This window comes from Haliaeetus albicilla, chromosome 4 (assembly GCF_947461875.1).
Source record: "Haliaeetus albicilla chromosome 4, bHalAlb1.1, whole genome shotgun sequence".
NCBI classification, from domain to species: Eukaryota; Metazoa; Chordata; class Aves; order Accipitriformes; family Accipitridae; genus Haliaeetus; species Haliaeetus albicilla.
This window is the reverse complement of record NC_091486.1, coordinates 44,278,404-44,295,488: the sequence shown is the minus strand read 5'-3', so window position 1 is coordinate 44,295,488 and position 17,085 is coordinate 44,278,404. Positions and strand designations below refer to the sequence as shown.

The 17,085-nt window shown below is 49.8% G+C and overlaps 1 protein-coding gene across 2 annotated transcripts in view; it reads right to left on the bottom strand.

Annotated features, from left to right (window-relative positions):
* COL6A2 (collagen type VI alpha 2 chain) overlaps nt 1-16,514 on the bottom strand; it is a 31,855-nt gene extending 15,341 nt beyond the window's left edge. The window contains exons 1-15 of one of the 2 annotated variants that reach the window (XM_069782238.1): nt 16,298-16,514; nt 8,417-8,551; nt 6,875-7,473; nt 6,276-6,296; nt 5,488-5,553; nt 4,875-4,928; nt 4,720-4,764; nt 4,503-4,529; nt 4,204-4,230; nt 4,057-4,101; nt 2,786-2,839; nt 2,341-2,403; nt 2,013-2,075; nt 1,001-1,090; nt 63-125 (exon numbers count right to left, since the gene is read on the bottom strand). In XM_069782238.1, the coding sequence (XP_069638339.1) occupies nt 63-125; nt 1,001-1,090; nt 2,013-2,075; nt 2,341-2,403; nt 2,786-2,839; nt 4,057-4,101; nt 4,204-4,230; nt 4,503-4,529; nt 4,720-4,764; nt 4,875-4,928; nt 5,488-5,553; nt 6,276-6,296; nt 6,875-7,473; nt 8,417-8,522 (1,323 nt within the window). In that variant the 5' untranslated portion in view covers nt 8,523-8,551; nt 16,298-16,514. The remainder of the gene's footprint in view (nt 1-62; nt 126-1,000; nt 1,091-2,012; nt 2,076-2,340; nt 2,404-2,785; nt 2,840-4,056; nt 4,102-4,203; nt 4,231-4,502; nt 4,530-4,719; nt 4,765-4,874; nt 4,929-5,487; nt 5,554-6,275; nt 6,297-6,874; nt 7,474-8,416; nt 8,552-16,297) is intronic. The other variant, XM_069782236.1, reaches the window with a different exon arrangement.
* Nucleotides 16,515-17,085: the final 571 nt, after the last annotated feature.

The following is a 17,085-nucleotide window of genomic DNA, read 5'->3' as shown; positions in this document are numbered from 1 at the left end:
CACACCCCAGTCTTGTGCACCTTGGGCACATTTGCAATAGTCTGGGTAGTTGCTTTACTCACCCTTTCTCCTTTGGCCCCAGGAGTGCCTTTGCTGCCTTTTGTCCCTGGATCTCCACGTCGACCCTTGACAGACAGAGAAAGTCACATAAATGGGATGCAAAGATGGATGCTACCTGGACAGTGATGCCTGGCTGCCCTGCCTTCTCCCTCCTGGCCCAAGAGACATCTCCTTGCCCCCTTAGTGACCATGTGCCTGGCAGCAGGGCAGCAGGGATGCCCATGCTGGCACTGCTTGGGTGATCTTGCCTTTGGCTTTTGGGAAGCCATAGTCAGACTATTCTTCCAGGAGGGTGGTCACTGCAGTGACCACAAACAGTTGTGGTTCATTCCCTCAGGGTTAAAGACTCTGCTTTATTTCCAAGCTCATCCAGTGTTGCTTCCCCCACCAGATCTCGCACAAGGACACAAGCCGGCTGGGTTCTGGCCTCTTGGTGTTGGTGGAGCCATGCTGCTGTATTCTGCCAAGGAATGTCATCGCCAACCCACTCCCCAAATTTTGCAGTGCCCCATCACATTAGCTTGGGTCTGTGTGGCACCATTGATGTTGTGACACAGCTGCGGTTTGACGCTGCCCTTTTCAGAGAGCTCTACTGTAACAGCCAGCAGATCTTGACTCTGTGAGCTCCTCTGAGAAGCTGGAGTTTTGGGGAACTTGCTAGAGTACAGCCAAAGGGTCCCCGGCATCCGTAGAGGCATTTGTGATTATGTGGGAATACAGGATGCTTCTCTAAGGTGAAATGGTTAACATCAGGTTTAGGATTATGGAAGTACTGCTCTGTAAAGATGGAGGAGACAAGGAGATCAGCATCTGCACATCTTTTGGGGTGCAGAAGACAGGGCAGGCAGGCTAAATGGGACAGTTTCTCAGAGCTCATCCATGAAACTGCATCAGGCTCCCATGGTGTGCCCACTGTCCAGAGAGCTATTCAGACACTTACAGGCTCTCCTTTGGGTCCAGGAGGTCCTGCTTCACCTCTTCTTCCCTTACTTCCAGGAGGCCCTTGAGGTCCAGGGTTGCCTGGAAGTCCCTTGGAGAAGAAAAAGAAATACAATTTGTCAGAAGAGAGATCAAGGTGCACACGCACACCTCTTGCCCTGTGTCAAGCAGTCCACTCTTGAGCAAGGGTGCGTATGAGCATACAATTTATGCTTCCACACATCCACCATGTCTGCATGTTAAAGGTACATGCACAGGCTCCAGCCTTGGAGCACTGTGATGCTGTGTCACCTTTCCTCCATCAGCCAGGGCAAAGGCTTGTCAGCATTTCCTTACAGCATTTGTCCAGCCCTGCCTAAAGCCGGAGGGCTATTTCAGCCTCCTCCACTATCTCTGAAGTAACCGGCCATCAGCATAGCAATCCCTTTGGCTGCTATAAGGTAAAGTGCAGTGGGTAAAGCCTGCATTAGATCTCCGAGCAACTAATTGTTAAAGTTTACTCACATGAATAAAAACAGCCTGCAAACACTGGCACTGCCACAAACACTGAGGAAGTCATGAGACTATGGCAGGGGAAACCATGGCCAAACAGGGCCAGGAGAAGACGGAAAGCAGAGGAAAGATGCAGTGCAATGGATTGGCTAGAAAGGTAAATCCTCCTAAGTCTTTTTTGCCTGCTTTTCTCTGCTTTGGACAAACGCTCGAGACCCATTCTCATTTTGCTCTGGGCAGCTGCAGGGAAGTTGCACAGTGCCCTCTCCTGTTACCCGCATGACACTTCCTACGGTACTGGTGGGGACATGCATGGCGACAGACCTCACTCGACCACGCAAGGGCTTGTGCTTTCTCTGTGCTGGTGGGCTAATTTGCAGAATCACCAGGATGCCTTGGCAAGCAGTCATCTTTGTGCTGCAGCTGCCCCATGACCACCAGTTGATACTGCTCTGGCTCCATGCCATGTGGAGCAGACCCTAGTAAGACACTGGAGACATCTGAAAGCTGCATGAACCTACCGGGCTTCCTTTTTCTCCTGGAGGTCCTGGGGGTCCGCTGCGACCAGGCCGGCCAGGATCTCCCTGAAACAGCCAGAAAGCAATGGTCATTGCCTGCATCATCAACATGTTGCTGTGCACCACTGATGTGCACCATGAGGAGCCCAAGGAGCAGGGCCAGCAAGGCTCTTCCCTTGGCTCCTGTGTCTGGTGATGTCATCCAGACCCCAGAGCCTACAGGCTCCATGAGTAGCAAAGGGTTTAAGAGTAAATACAGGCAATGGTGTTTAGTTGTCCCCACTGGCGGCCTCTGCCCACACTCTCTCCTCACTGTTCAGAGAACTTGTACCTTTATGCCTTCATCTCCTCTTTCACCTTGGTCTCCTGCATCTCCTGGGTAGCCATCAGGGCCCTAGGGAGAGAAAGAACAAAGAACAACACATTTTTCAGTTGCAACAATATGCACTTTTCCTGCAGAATAAACCAGCTGTCTCAGAAAGTTGCTCTAGAGACTAAAATGTTTTTGCTTGTTGCTAGTGTTGATGAAAGGAGCAGCTCCTCCTCTCTATGTGGAGGGGAGGGACACTGGGGGATCCCAGCTTACATGCCCATGGAAAGGAGGCACAAAAAAATCAGGCTGTGCTCTGCATTCTGGGGATCCCAGGCCTGGGATCAGCTCATGCAATTGGTAGGAAAATGGGCCAGTAACCTTTTGTTGGCCATCTTTCTACATGTGCAACTCATGCAGCAGCTACACAACTGATGTGCTGAATGAAAGAGTAAAGTGTTCCTACCTTGTCACCGGGGTCTCCCTTGCAGCCCGGTGGTCCAATTCTCCCCAGCTTGCCCTGGAGAGATAGCATTCAAAAGAAAAAGACAGAGAAGCTGTAGGTGTCTGAAGGGAAAATATGGCTTTTCTTGTTAATGGCTGCTGATTTTTAACATCATCTGCTGACCATACCTGTCATCAGCTAGAGAATAAAGAGTGACTGTATTCCTTAAACAGGAATGTGGTGTGCAGATTCAAATGGAGGAGGAGAAAACAATCTAAAAGCCCTGAGTGGTAGCATGGGTGTTGGTGGGAGTTCAAGCACGCTCATCCTGCACACATGCTCTGGGTGATGGACACATCCCTCGAAGCTGGATTTGGTGGTCACTCACGTCCATGGTTGTGCTAGTCCTCTGTCGTGCCTCTCATGTGAGAGCAGCTCAGGTCTGCAGTCATCACGCTGCCTGATGGATGCTGTGAGAGCAATGACTGCCTTGCTCTATGCCCCAGAACGGCTTTGCTGGCAGTGCTTAGACAGCTCACCCCGGCTAGAGAGCGGTGGGTACTGAAGGACTCGAGTGTTTTAGAGCTTCAGCAGGCATTTAAGGAGCGGGAAGAAGAACTGGTATTATGTCACAGATGTACTTGGCTGGGTATGTCAGAAAGTGCAGAGCAAAACCAATGTGCGCTGGCTGGACAAAGCCAGCTGAAATAATCTCAAATTAGGCTATTCTGCTGCAGTACCTTTGCATGGCATGCAGATCTAAGGGAGGTCATGGCCCTCTACCCTCACCACAGAGGGAACAGAGGATTTCAAGGCTTTGTTACAAGGTACTTGAACTTGGCTTTAGGGCTTTAATATTAAGAACAAGCAGTGGCTTAGAGATGAAATTTCAGATTCTGCAATGAACTGCCTTGAAAACCAAATTGTTGCAAAGCTTTCTGTGTACTTGTCCTGTAGGGGTCACTAACACTCAAGATGAGATCTCTGTACCCAGACGATCGGCCGTGTCACCTCCTGCAGCAGGAGCACAGCCCCAGTTACACATCTAGTTCCTGCAGAGAGCTTGCTGATGAGGGGATAGCACTTCTGTGACCTGAATTAATTAATCTCCAGCTGGTTCACATATTTCTACACGACATGCAGAATAATGTGCAAATAAGTTCATAGAAACCTCAGTCAAAACAAAAAGCTAGCATGTGGGATGGGATAAACAAAACAATCTGTGGGGACAAGGTGGGGTAAAGAAATGAAACATCAGGAGCAACATTACAGGGTGCTCCCAGTGCTGTTACCTTCTGTCCATCAGTGCCGTTCCTGCCTGCCAAACCAGCGGCACCCTGGGATCGAGGGGGAAAAGAAGAGGGATCAGCAATCTGTTAACGCACACTCAAGGGTTGGTAGCTGGAACAACATGCAAGTTAGAAAATATCCTTTCTTACCCTCCGTCCATCAGATCCAATCTCACCCTGGGGGAAGAAGAGGACAGGAGTCAGCCAGTCTGCCTACATCCCTCCCGCCCATTTAGCTCAGTAAAAACACCAACACTTCACAAGATCACAAGCAATGCCTGAAGGAGACAGGCTTTGGGATGCCCCTGGAAATCCCTCCCCATGTCTGTAATTACGTATTAATAGGGTTGTTATTCTCTCCATTACAGCCAAACTCTCCCTCTTTGCAACAGAAAGGTGTGCATCCCCTGCCAAGTGCCCGGACAGCCATTTGGTCTCTTCTTTCTCACCTTCTCTCCTTTCAGTCCTGGGACACCCTAGACAAAAAGAAAAGAAGAAGGCGGCTGTGTTAGTGCCTGGGGATAAGCAGCAGCTGAGGCAGCAGCATACGGGGTGGGGGGGCACGGGTAGGAAACAGGCAGGTGGAGAGGGAGAAGCAGCGCTCCCCCTGCTTTACCAAAAATCAATGAATGCAAAGAGCTCAGTCACTGGCTATGGGATTCTTACCTTGGGGCCAGGGTATCCGATTGGACCTTCAATACCCGGGTCACCCTTAAGGGAAGAAGACATGGAGAGTTAGCTCAGGCACGGCAGACGTGGCCCCAGCTAATGCAGGGACAGCACTGCTGGCTGCAGTAGGGAGGGGACTTTCCACAACTTACCTGTCGTCCCTTCAGCCCAGGGGAGCCTGGCTCACCCATGTTCCCCTTTGCACCCTAAGGAAAGAAAAAACCCAGCATAAGTCAGGGCTTGGTGCTGGCTGTGAGAAAATGGCAATTTCTAGGAGCATCAGGCTCACTGTGGCTGTTCCTACAGAGCTTGGGGCACTGTGCTGGTGTAGTGGGACCTGCTTTATTCCAGGGAAGTTGGGGAAAGGCTGTGTGGGGAGGGGAGGACACAGAGCTGAGGGCAGGAGAGTGGGACACCCTGCACATGTGAAAGCTCTGCTCTTGAGGATGGGAGAATTGGAGACAACTGCTGCCTCACTCCTGTTTTTCTCAGGTGCTGAAGATTTCAGCTGTGGCTGGCACGGCCAATGCTTGGATGCCTTTCTGCACTGCACTGTCAATACATCGGCCTTGGCACACATGGCTGTGTGCTCCATTCCCTGCAGCACAGCAGCATCCCAGGGCCAAGACAGATGCTGGGGAGTTATTTCCCACCTGGGTGTTACACCTGTGAAGGCTGCTGCAGCTGAGGTGGGATCTAGGGTGTCCTGCAGTGTTCGTGGCAGATACTGGCATTATCCTCTTCCCACAGGTTAGGGCAACTTACCTTCTGCCCTCGGTATCCCTTGGGACCAGGCGGACCTGCAATCTCCAGGCAGCTCATCCTGTAGCACTGAAATACAAATTAAACAGGAGGTGTAACTGTGGTACTGCAGCATGCTGGCTGCTTCACATGGTGAGCCAGCGTGCACCCGAAGCTCAGCTCTGCACCATGGCTCTCCACGCACCTGTCCCTGTGACTGCAGTGCTAAAAACTACTATGGCTCCAGCTGGGTCAGAGTTGAGGCAGCAACAAGCATGCAGAAAAATGCTGCTTGTAAATTAAAAGCAGAATGTTGCCACATGCATGTTCATTACGGCTTGGCTCTGGGCCCAAACTGAAAGAACAGGACTGCTAAGTGTCAGGTGAGGTCATGTGGACTTGCTTTTCTGGGGCCATCAGGGGATGTGCATGCTCTTTAGAGCACCGCTCTGCACACTCCTGCCTATGTGTGCCAAACCCTGTCCATGTGACACCAGCAGGGCAGGAACTTCAGCTTGCAGAGCCCCTGCAAAACCTGCCTCCAAAGTGATAAAATGAATCTATTCAATAGACCTGAATTCATTGCAGATGAGGGGGAGGCAGAAAGCGAAGAGTCCAGTACGCCATTTTAACCACTGTGTAAGGAGATGGATTCCCAAGCTCTGCACTGATCCACAGGTAGGCAGAGAACCATCCCATGCAGCTCACTGCAAGATCTGGCCTGCTACTTTGGGGTATGAGCTGGTCTTCTCTAAGAGAGGCAACTTAAACCTGTGTCATGTGGCAATGGTATAAAGATGCTGCTCACTCACCTCTCCGTAGGCTTCGTGTTTCTGCAAAGGAGAAAACAGGATGAACAGAATCAGTTAAGGTGGTCAGCCCCCAGAGAAAAACAGCATCACACCCTTGGAAGTGTGTGTGATGGTAAGGGAGAGGAGGTGGTAAAGGTCCCGTGGCTTTAAAGATGTTCTCAGCAGAGTCCCCGTTTAACAGTGTCTCACAGGTGGGGCCTCAAAGACCATGCTGATGGTGAGCACACGTCTCGGTGCTGCACGCTCTTCCGCACACCCCTGGATGGGGAGCAGGCTGGGGTATGGGTCTGGCCTTGAGCAAGAGCCAGGACTAGGGTGGTAGCCTGCCCAGACATGCCAGGGAACAGAGGCACAAACCAAGGAGCCCTGGTGAAGCACCTAACCAGAGAAACCAGAGATGCTCGAGACTTCATTTGGCCCATAAGTGCTAAAAGGACATAGAAAAGGAAGAGAAACAAAACGGAGGCTTTTCCCTGTTAGAGGTGCTCTCTAGATCCCTGCCAAAACCCACTGTGGGGCCGCTCAGAAAGCATCCATGCGCTGCTTCTCTTGTCCCCCCGCCCCGTTATGCTCCCTGCACCTCAGGCAGCACTCCGTACCATAGCTTGGATTATCCTATCGATGGTGTTCTCATCGATTTCCAGGGTGTCCTTCTGCGTGATGGCATAGTTGTTGCGGTACAGCTCGTGTGGCAGGTTGGCGATCTCTCGCAGTCCCTGCTCGTAGACGTTCTCGCTGGGGGCCACTGCAAAGAGCTTGATCCCCATGTCTCGTGCCCTCTCAGCCTGCACCTTCATCCCCCCGCAGGGGCTGCCAGTGACATGGCCATCAGTGATGACTATTGCAAAGTTCACACCCGAGGCCATCTGGGTCTGGATCTGCTCTGTCATGTTGGAGATAGCGCAGTCCGTGAAGGTGCCCCGGCCAAGGTAGTTAATAGCAAGCAGCCGGGTGAGGTATATGTCTTTGCTGCTCGTTAAAGGGCTGTAAATTTCCACCACATCCGAGTAATGAAGTCCACCAAACTGCCAAGTGATGTAGACTTGGCTCTGGTAGAGCTCACTCTCCAGTTTATTGATGAACATAGGGATGAACTGCTTTATTTGATCCACGAGGCTCTGGATAGGCACAGTCTGCAGAGCGACACTCTCTGAGGTGTCAATGATGAAGTACACATTGATGGGGCAGTTCCTCTTTTCTGCATGGAGACAATTATTCAGAGCATGTCAGAGCACTTCATGCACTGCTGCACCCCCTTCGCTGTCCCCCAGAAACTTGGACCAAGAAGCGTATATAGACAGCATATACAAGACAGCACATAGAGTTGTGAAGAGAGCAAACCACAGCACGAAGCTCGAGGTTCAGCCTCCTGTGAGGGTGCTGCAACTCTTATTATTCAGAAGTTATTTGCACCTGGGTTGGAGGAAATGAGGAAACTGAGTACTAAGTGTCAGGTTTGAACAAAGAGGAGCAACGGTATGACTTTTGCTCTCCTGAACTAAATGAATGCCCTGCCTACCAGGCTGCTGGTTGCTCTCTGATTTATAAACATTTTCAAAAAGATTGTACCCAACTGCGATACTGGAAAAAGCACAAGTCCCACTTAGCTCTAGCAATAACATTTGTGTTCGACACATCTGTGTCAGACAACTCTCCAGTGTCTAGGACTTCAAAGATCTGCTCACTATTGAATCAATCTTGAAAATCTTGCCATTTTTTGTAAAAGTCAGTCTGGACACGTAAATCACCTCCTCCACACCGCAACTGAAAAGTGCTGAAATCGTCAAATTCAAAATGGACTATTCTCTGATGTCAGATACAGAGCTGAGCTCTGGCAATTGACTGACTGGTATTTAATACTGTGTCAGCCGGGAGAAGCCACTACTGGCAGACCCCAGCTCTTCAATCTCTACGTCTCTGCACTCCAATGCAAACCCAGAAATGGGAGTTTCAGTGGAGGACGGTGTTCCCTACAGATGGATTGCTACCCCAGGGCACTGCCCAGGAGTGCAAAGGGGCAGCAGACGTGTAATGTGCCACTCGGTTCCTTTTGAGCAGGGTCTACAACTGAGCATGGCCATTGCTTTTGGTGAAATTGCTGCCTACAAAGGAAAGAGACACCCAAATTATCTGGTTAATACCTGCACAGGAGGTAGGACTGACATCTCCAGGATCCCCATCAAACTGAGCATGGAGAGGAACTAGAGCCACACAAAGGAGAGTGGAAAAAAAGGCTTGTCGGAACATCTCAGCAGTTCCTCTGGATATTTAGATGCCTGTGGGAAAACACAAGTTACATGTTAAGCACAATATACAATCTCCTAGCTCTGCTGGGAAGACACAAAGCTCCTTGTAAACCCTGTCTGTGAAAAACAAGACCTCTCCAACACCATGACACATCACTGGGCCACTAATGTAGATTTTTGTACTGACTTGAAAACTAAGTAATTAGCTTTGTTGCGGTATGGGCGAATGATTTAAAACTGCTTTAGCTTCTCTGTCAGTCTGAAGGGAGGGATCAGGTCATAGAGCTATTGACAGCGCATCAGGATCTTCTGATTTCATGGTTTCTCTCCAAGTGTGTGTCTGGCTGCCCCATGCCCACATTGACTCCATCACCCCTGATCCATGCAGACATAAGCATCCATGCTCCTCTCTTCACCTGCTTAGCTAGACCACCAGTGAAGGCGTGCAGCAGGTCCTTTCCAACTCCAGCTCACCATGTGGGTGTGGTGATGCCTGTGTATACCAAAAGCGTACAAAATCCCTTGCTTAACAGTGCTGCTTTGTAGCCTGCACAACCCATGGAGTGAAAGGATGAATAAACAAGCACTTGAAGAAGTGCATGTCTTTAGCATTTAACCCACCACTGTGCCTCCAAGGTCCAGCTGCACATGGGAGAATATTTTGTGTAGGGTTATGATAACTTAAGCAGCAGAAGAGTTAGAGATCTAGTCTGAAAAGTTCTTGCGAATGTATATATGTGTTCAGAGGAAGCCAGGATATGAAAGGATATTCACAGACAAAACCCAAGTGAAACTTACCAACAGCAAAGAACACGGAGGAAGAGGCAACGCTCGCCTTTATGTCTAGAGGACAATAGCACTAACCAGCATGGCCCCTTGATGGCACACAGACCAAGTGGTAGTATAGATGCTTTTCTGCTTGGTGATCAACTCAACACAAACCGAAGAGGGGCATGAGGGGAGGTTTACCTGGCACCGGGCTTGCTGGTGACAGATGGAGTCCAGCTACCTCAAAAGGGGAAAACGATACTCGCTCATGAGATGGTGGAGCTCACAGAGAGGGCTTTAAACTAGGTTTGAAGGGGGAAGGGGATAACACTAGGCTCACCAGAGATGAGCCTGGGGGCAGCATGCCAATGATGGGGGTGGAATCAATAGTCCAGCTCAAGTGCATCTATGCCAATGCATGCAGCATGGGCAATAAACAGGAGGAGCTGGAAGCCATTGTGCAGCAGGATAGATATGACTTAGTTGCCATAATGGAAACATGGTGGGACGACTCCCATGACTGGAGTGCTGCAATGGATGGCTATAAGCTTTTCAGAAGGGACAGGCAAGGAAGGAGAGGTGGTGGGGTGGCTCTCTGTGTTAGGGAGTGTTTTGATTGTACAGAGCTACACGATTGTGATGATAAGGTTGAGTGCTTATGGGTATGGATGAGAGGGAAGCCAGAAAGGCAGATATTGTGCTGGGAGTCTCTTATAGACCACCCAGCCAGGCTGAAGAGACAGATGAATCATTCTACAAGCAGCTGGCAGTAGTCGCACAATCATGTGCCCTTGTTCTTGTGGGGGACTTCAACTTTCCAGACGTCTGCTGGAAATACAACATGGCAGAGAGTAAGCAGTCTAGGACGTTCCTGGAGTGTGTGGAAGATAACTTCCTGACACAGCTGGTAGGTGATCCTACCAGGGGAGAAGCCTTGCTAGACCTACTGTTTACAAACAGGGAAGGACTGGTGGGAGGTGTGATGGTCAGAGGCTGTCTTGGGCTTAGCGACCATGAAATGATAGAATTCTCAATTTTTATTGAGGCAAGGAAGATGGTCAGCAAAGCCACCATTATGGACTTCCGGAGGGCAAACTTTGTCCTTTTCAGGACACTGGTTGAGAGAATCCCTTGGGAGACAGTCCTGAAGGGCAAAGGGGTCCAGGAAGGCTGGACATTCTTCAAGAAGGAAATCTTAATGGCTCAGGACCAGGCTAGTCCCATGCGCCGCAAGACAAACCGCCGAGGAAGACTGCCGGCCTCGCTGAACAAGGAAGTTTTGCTAGGACTCAAGAAAAAAAGGAGAGTTTATCATCTCTGGAAGAAAGGGCAGGCAACTTGGGAATAGTACAGGGATCTTGTTAGGTCATGCAGAAAGGAAATTAGTAAGGCAAAGGCTTAGCTAGAACTCAATCTGGCCATTATTGTAAGAGACAAGAAAAAATGTTTTTACAAATATGTTAACAATAAAAAGAGAGCCAAGGAGAATATCCAACCTTTATTGGATACAGAGGGGAACATTGCCACCAGAGATGAGGAAAAGGCTGAGGTACTTAATGCCTTTTTTGCCTCAGTCTTTAATAGTGAGACCAGTCATCCTCAGGGTACTCTGCCCCCTGAGCTGGAAGGACGGAGAGCAGAATATACCCCCCATAATCCAGGAGGAAATAGTTAGTGACCTACTATGCCATCTGGACACTCACAGATCTATGGGACCAGATGGGATCCATCCAAGAGTACTGGGGGAGCTGGTGGAGGTGCTTGCCAAGCCACTCTCCATCATTTATCAGCAATCCTGGTCAATGGGGGAGGTCCCAGACAATTGGAGGCTTGCCAATGTGACGTCCATTTACAAGAAGGGACGGAGGAAGGATCCGGGGAACTACAAGCCTGTCAGCTTGACCTCAGTAGCGGGGAAGATTATGGAACAGTTCATCTTGAGTGTGCTCACATGGCATGTGCAGGACAACCAGGGGATCAGGCCTAGTCAGCATGGGTTCATGAAAGGCAAGTCCTGCTTGACCAACCTGATCTCCTTCTATGACCAGGTGACTGGCCTAGCAGATGAGGGGAAGGCTGTGGATGTTGTCTACCTGGACTTCAGTAAGGCCTTTGACACTGTCTCTCATGGCATACTCCTTGAGAAGCTGGCGGCTCATGGCTTAGACAAGTGTACTCTTTGCTGGGTAAAAAACTGGCTAGATGGACGAGCCCAGAGGGTTGTGGCGAATGGAGTTAAACCCAGTTGGCGGCAGGTCACAAGTGGTGTTCCCCAGGGCTCGGTGTTGGGCCCCGTTCTGTTTAATATCTTTATCAATGATCTGGATGAGAGGATTGAGTGCACCCTCAGTAAGTTTGCAGATGACACCAAGTTGGGAGGGAGAGTTGATCTGCTCGAGGGTAGGAAGGCTCTACAGAGAGATCTGGACAGGCTGGATCGATGGGCCGAGGCCAATTGTATGAGGTTCAACAAAGCCAAGTGCCAGGTCCTGCACTTTGGTTACAACAACCCCATGCAGCGCTACAGGCTTGGGGAAGAGCGGCTGGAAAGCTGCCTGCCAGAAAAAGACCTGGGGGTGCTGGCTGACAGACGGCTGAATATGAGCCGGCAGTGTGCCCAGGTGGCCAAGAAGGCCAACGGCATCCTGGCCTGTATCAGAAATAGTGTGGGCAGCAGGAGCAGGGAAGTGATTGTTCCCCTGTACTCGGCACTGGTGAGGCCGCACCTCGAGTATTGTGTTCAGTTTTGGGCCCCTCACTGCAGGAAGGACACTGAGTTGCTGGAGCACGTCCAGAGAAGGGCAACCAAGTTGGTGAGGGCCTGGAGCACAAGTCTTATGAGAAGTGGCTGAGGGAGCTGGGGTTGTTTAGCCTGGAGAAGAGGAGGCTGAGGGGAGACCTTATCGCTCTCTACAACTACCTGAAAGGAGATTGTAGTGAGGTGGGTGCTGGTCTCTTCTGTCAGGTGGCTGGAGACAGGACGAGAGGAAATGGCCTCAAGTTGCGGCAGGGGAGGTTTAGATTGGATATTAGGCAAAATTTCTTTACTGAAAGGGTGGTCAGGTATTGGAACAGGCTGCCCAGGGAAGCGGTTGAGTCACCATCCCTGGAGGTATTAAAAAAGCCTGTAGACAAGGCACTTCAGGACATGGTTTAGTGGGCATGGTTGATGGTTGGACTCGATGATCTTAAAGGTCTTTTCCAACCTAAATGATTCTACGATTCTATGATTCTATGTGTGATCTCTGTTATGAAAAGAAGGTCTGTCCAGTCCAGAAGGAGAGCCTTTTCCTTGAATAGCTTTTTTGGGCAGTTCTTAGAAGAGTGCAAGGCATGAACGGACGTGAGAGTGAGTTTGGTTGTGTTGGCAGTGCAGGGGGAAGGCAAGTTAGTAATGCAGCTGAGCTGCTGCCTCAGTTGCATGAGAAACAGCATTACCTGAAGAATACAGACAGCTCAGCTCCTCCTGCATCTCTCTAGAGTCCTCTCTCCACACGGTGACCAGCTACTTCCTGGTGGGATATGTCCTGTTCCAGTTTACACTGCAAGTTGCAGTGCATCACAGGGTTCTGCAAACTGGTTTATGCTGGAAAGACCAGTTTGTATCAGTGCCGCTGACATCTTTACAACAGTCTTCCTCCTTCCTAAGGCTTGTGCATATCCTAACAAGCTGGCAAGAGCCGGTTCTCAGGCTGGATTTTAGACAGGGGAAGAAGAAACCCTCATGCTCTTTGGGGATGTCCTGGATGGATAGGACAAGAGATCCAAAAGCTTCAGGAACACCAACTTGAGGTGTTTCACAGACACGGCTCAGCAAAACCCTCTGACATCAAGGGCCCCTCACATGGCTCCAGCTCAGCACCCAAATGTCCCTACCAAGTAGTCTGTGGGTCTTTTTCCTCCCCCTCCAGCTCAGAAAGGCTGCACAGCTGTTTGCAAAGAGACCTGACCATGGCCTCGTGAAATCCCTGCTTAGGTCAGTGTGGCTCAATTTTCATTGCGCTGCAGAAAACAGAAGGGGTATGATAAGGATAAAATACTTACTTTAATGCTAAAGGGGTGTTTTAGTTAAGATCAAGACTTCCTCCCTCTAGCCTTACTACAGGCTTCCCTCATCTTGTTTGCCCTCCACAAAGCAGAGCTGCGGGAGATCCTGATCTTCTGTAGGACACAATGGCTTTGTGCCTTCAGACAGCACCATTTTAGAGCCAGTCTTTTGTGATGGCTGAGGAAGCTGGAGACATCAGCTTTGGGAGAGGCTGGGAGCACAGGAGGCTTTGGCCAAGTGTCTGACTCACAGATCACCGTGTCATGTCCTGAGTTTAACCACCTCCCTCCCACCATGTGTGCGTGGGTGGGAAAGGAGCTGTGCAGAAGAGCTGCTCCCCAGGCAGAGCTGCGAGGAGCAGTTAAACTGCATGGGCAACTAGGGCCAGTGCTAGCACAGGACTGCCCCTGCCTGCAGCCCTCAGGGCTTTGGACTGGATCAACGAGACACCATGGCCTTTGCCTCTACATGGGCAGAAAGGTGAGGCAGAAAAGTGACAGCTGAAAACACTAGACACACTTCACTTCTTTATGGTCCTCCTGCACGCAGTCTCCTTTATTTCATTCTGTTACAGGCACTCTGTCTCCCTCAGAGAGGATCTCTGTGCCTTGAGCTATGTTAGCCTTCTGCTATACCAGCATCCCACCTGGTCATTAACAGTGAGTGGACATATAGGGGGGAGGCCCCTCTCCCCACCTGAAAGGGTCTCCAAGGCTGGGGTGGGTGATGGTGCCTATTTTGTCATCCTCAGAGCACTATCTGCTGTTATGATTCTCTCACAAATCTCATAACATTTGATATTTTCCTTAAAGCAACACCTCCTGCTGCAAAATTCTCAAATGGAAGGCTCGGATTTCACCAGCAAAAGGGTGTATTTCAGACTATTGTATTTTCTGGATATTGAAGACAATTTTTGAGCACTGACAGTCCAGAGGACTAATGGAAAGAGCAGACTGGGAGCTTACTGATTACGTTTGAATACTTGGGTCTGCCCATCCTGTTCTTCCTTGACCTTTCTCTCTCTGCAACAGCAGGACCATGGTATTTTAGGAGCAAGGCCTTACAAGCATTTCTCTTGAAATTTCCTTCTCTCAGTATTGTATTGTTGAGTGATGCTTCTCTCTCCCCATGAGATGCACACAAAGAAAAAAACAACAGGGAATCTTGAGCAGTAGTTTTGGGTCCTCTGAACAAATTTTGAGGGCACTGCTTTGTACCATCCTCCCTGCATTAGGGTCTATGCTCCTACCTAATGCCTCAGGTGCTCAACAGAAAAATGCACGCATGGTCTTGTCTGCTGCTCCCACACTCAGATCCCAGGTGACCTGGCTGTTACCCACATAATTGCAAAAGTATATGGAGTTATCTACACAGAGTTCTGCAAAAATGGTAGTCTTGCAGGAGGACCTGAGTTCTCTGCTCTTCCCACCCTGAGCAACGGAACCAAATGTAATATTCTGGCAAACAAATCGCATGCAATGACTCTTTCAGATGTGCAAATTATAGTCAACTTATTTGTGCTTTCACATCTGATTACCAGATAGATCAGATTTTAAGGCACTAGAAAGGTCACCTCAAGTGCCTGGCCAGGCAGAGCCATGGTCTGTCCTATCCCACACATTGAAATTTCTGAAGTTCTTCCTGGTGCACTGTGTATTTCTCCTTCAATACCACAACACCTATTATAGCTGAGCAAATTGTTTCCAAATTCACAAAAATTCAGGTGCTCTGCTCTCTAAGCTAACTCTGCCTGCAAGAAGCTTATTTAAAGCCACAAAAATTGCATCCTCTCAAGAAAAGAGAACTGTGCTAGCTATGTCATATGCAGAATAAAGTTTGAAATGGCACTGCTTCTCTGACATGGACCCAGTCCCAACTTTTTTCATGGCCATGCACAGTGGGCAGTGCCTGTGGTGCCACCCGCGTGTGTAGGCAGCATTTTACTCCACTCAAATGTTTGCTAAATTAAATGAAACCAGGAAAATAAAGAGTGTCCCATTCGGAAAAAGAGCTCTTATAAATGCACCTCCTCTTCCTCGTTTGCATGCCCATGGTTTGCACATTGCATGCAGAGGGAATTTCAGTGTTTGTTGCAGTTGCTACCCAAACATGCCCTGTAGTTTTCAGTCCCTGGACACACTACCCAGGGGAAAGGTTTCCCAACAGCTGCAGGGAGCCCAGTTCTCCTCCAGCTCTCCTACTGCAACTATCCTGGGACTTTGGCCAGGGGAAGCCCAGGCCACAGGAAGGCTGATGGGGGGCATGCTGCAGCTCCCTCGAGCTTTGGCTCTGGCAGCCAGAAACTTCCATTTACAGCACTCACGCAGACCCCTGCTACCGAAAAAAAAAAAAAACCTGACCTGAGGAGGCAAGCGCAACGAACTCGCAGGCATTTCCTAACGTGCTGTTACCCCCCAAAACAGAGGAGCTTGAGCTGTGTCTCAGCAGAACTAGGAGACACAAATCACGGATTGGTCTAACGCATATCTTCTGAAATTCCGAATTGAAGAGGAATTGTGCAGCAGATCAGTTGTTCTGCTGCACAGCTGCAGCGGAGTACCGTGCTCCTCCTGCTGCCGTCACATTCAGTTAGCTGGTGAACTCGGCTCGGTTGCCCCAGAGAAGAATTTGGTTCAACAGGTTCCCCGAGGGATTTTCTAGACCTCTGGCCCTGGCAGATGAGAGTGTGTAGCTCACAGCACGTGGAAAAAAACCTCTTGGAAAAATTCCCAAACAACCCAAAAGCACCAGAAAAAAAAAAAATTCTCTTATAGCAGATACTGTCTGAATGTGATGTGCCTGAAATGAGGCTGGAGAGCCCGTGAGCAGCAGCAGTGGCTGTGCAGCCTCGGGGGCACAGGCTGGGGTTTCAGAGGCTGGCTCTTCTCTTCTGAGCTGGAGAACCATCAGTAGTAAATAGCCGCACGACCGCTGTACAAGGAAAGGAAAACTCTGCCTACCTGGCAAACGAGGTCATCAAAATTTCCGCCCCAAAAGCCTCCGAAACGTCAGGAAAAAGACTTCGTGGAGTGGCTGGTGTCAGGAAGGCTCCTGCATCCCCGGCTGGAAGGGTGAGCTCCCAGGCTCGGGGTGCTCGGGCTGTGTGGGGAGGAGCGGCAGAGGCGTCTCCAGCCCCGTCCCTCTCTTCCCTGGCAGGCTGGAACTGCCCTCCGTATCCCTCCTCCTTCCAAATCAGGCACCAGCCTCATCTGTAGTAGCTGCAGACATCCACGGAGAGTCACTGTGGGTCTACAGACACCTCGGGACCGTCACCTCCCACCCGCTCCCCTCCCCGGGCAGATGCTGGGCTGGGGCGAGGTTGTCATCCTTGGAACTGAAGGCATTTTTGTTTTAAACAAGCTGGAAGAAGTCTCATTTTTCTATGATGAGAGGCCCCTTTTCGTGGTTGGCATTGCTGCCCCACATATTAATACCATCAAATAGCGTTCTTCTTTCTTTCCCCCTCCCTATTCTCCTTCTCCTTTTCCCATCCTAGTAACGTGGCCTGAACGGAACAAATAAGAACATTTCAAAAAAGAGCAACTTGCATCTTAGCCTTTGCAAATATCCAAGTCTTGCTCAGAGTCATCCAAGTCTGAGTATTACCTCTTCCTATTGATTCATTTCTGGGTTTTGGTTTTTTGTTGTTGTTAGGTTGGGTTTTTTTTAGTTTTTAATTTCATAGGCAATTTTTAGCTCTGCTAAATGAAAAGCAGGGGCAAATGTCCCAACAAAATACGGGGAACAG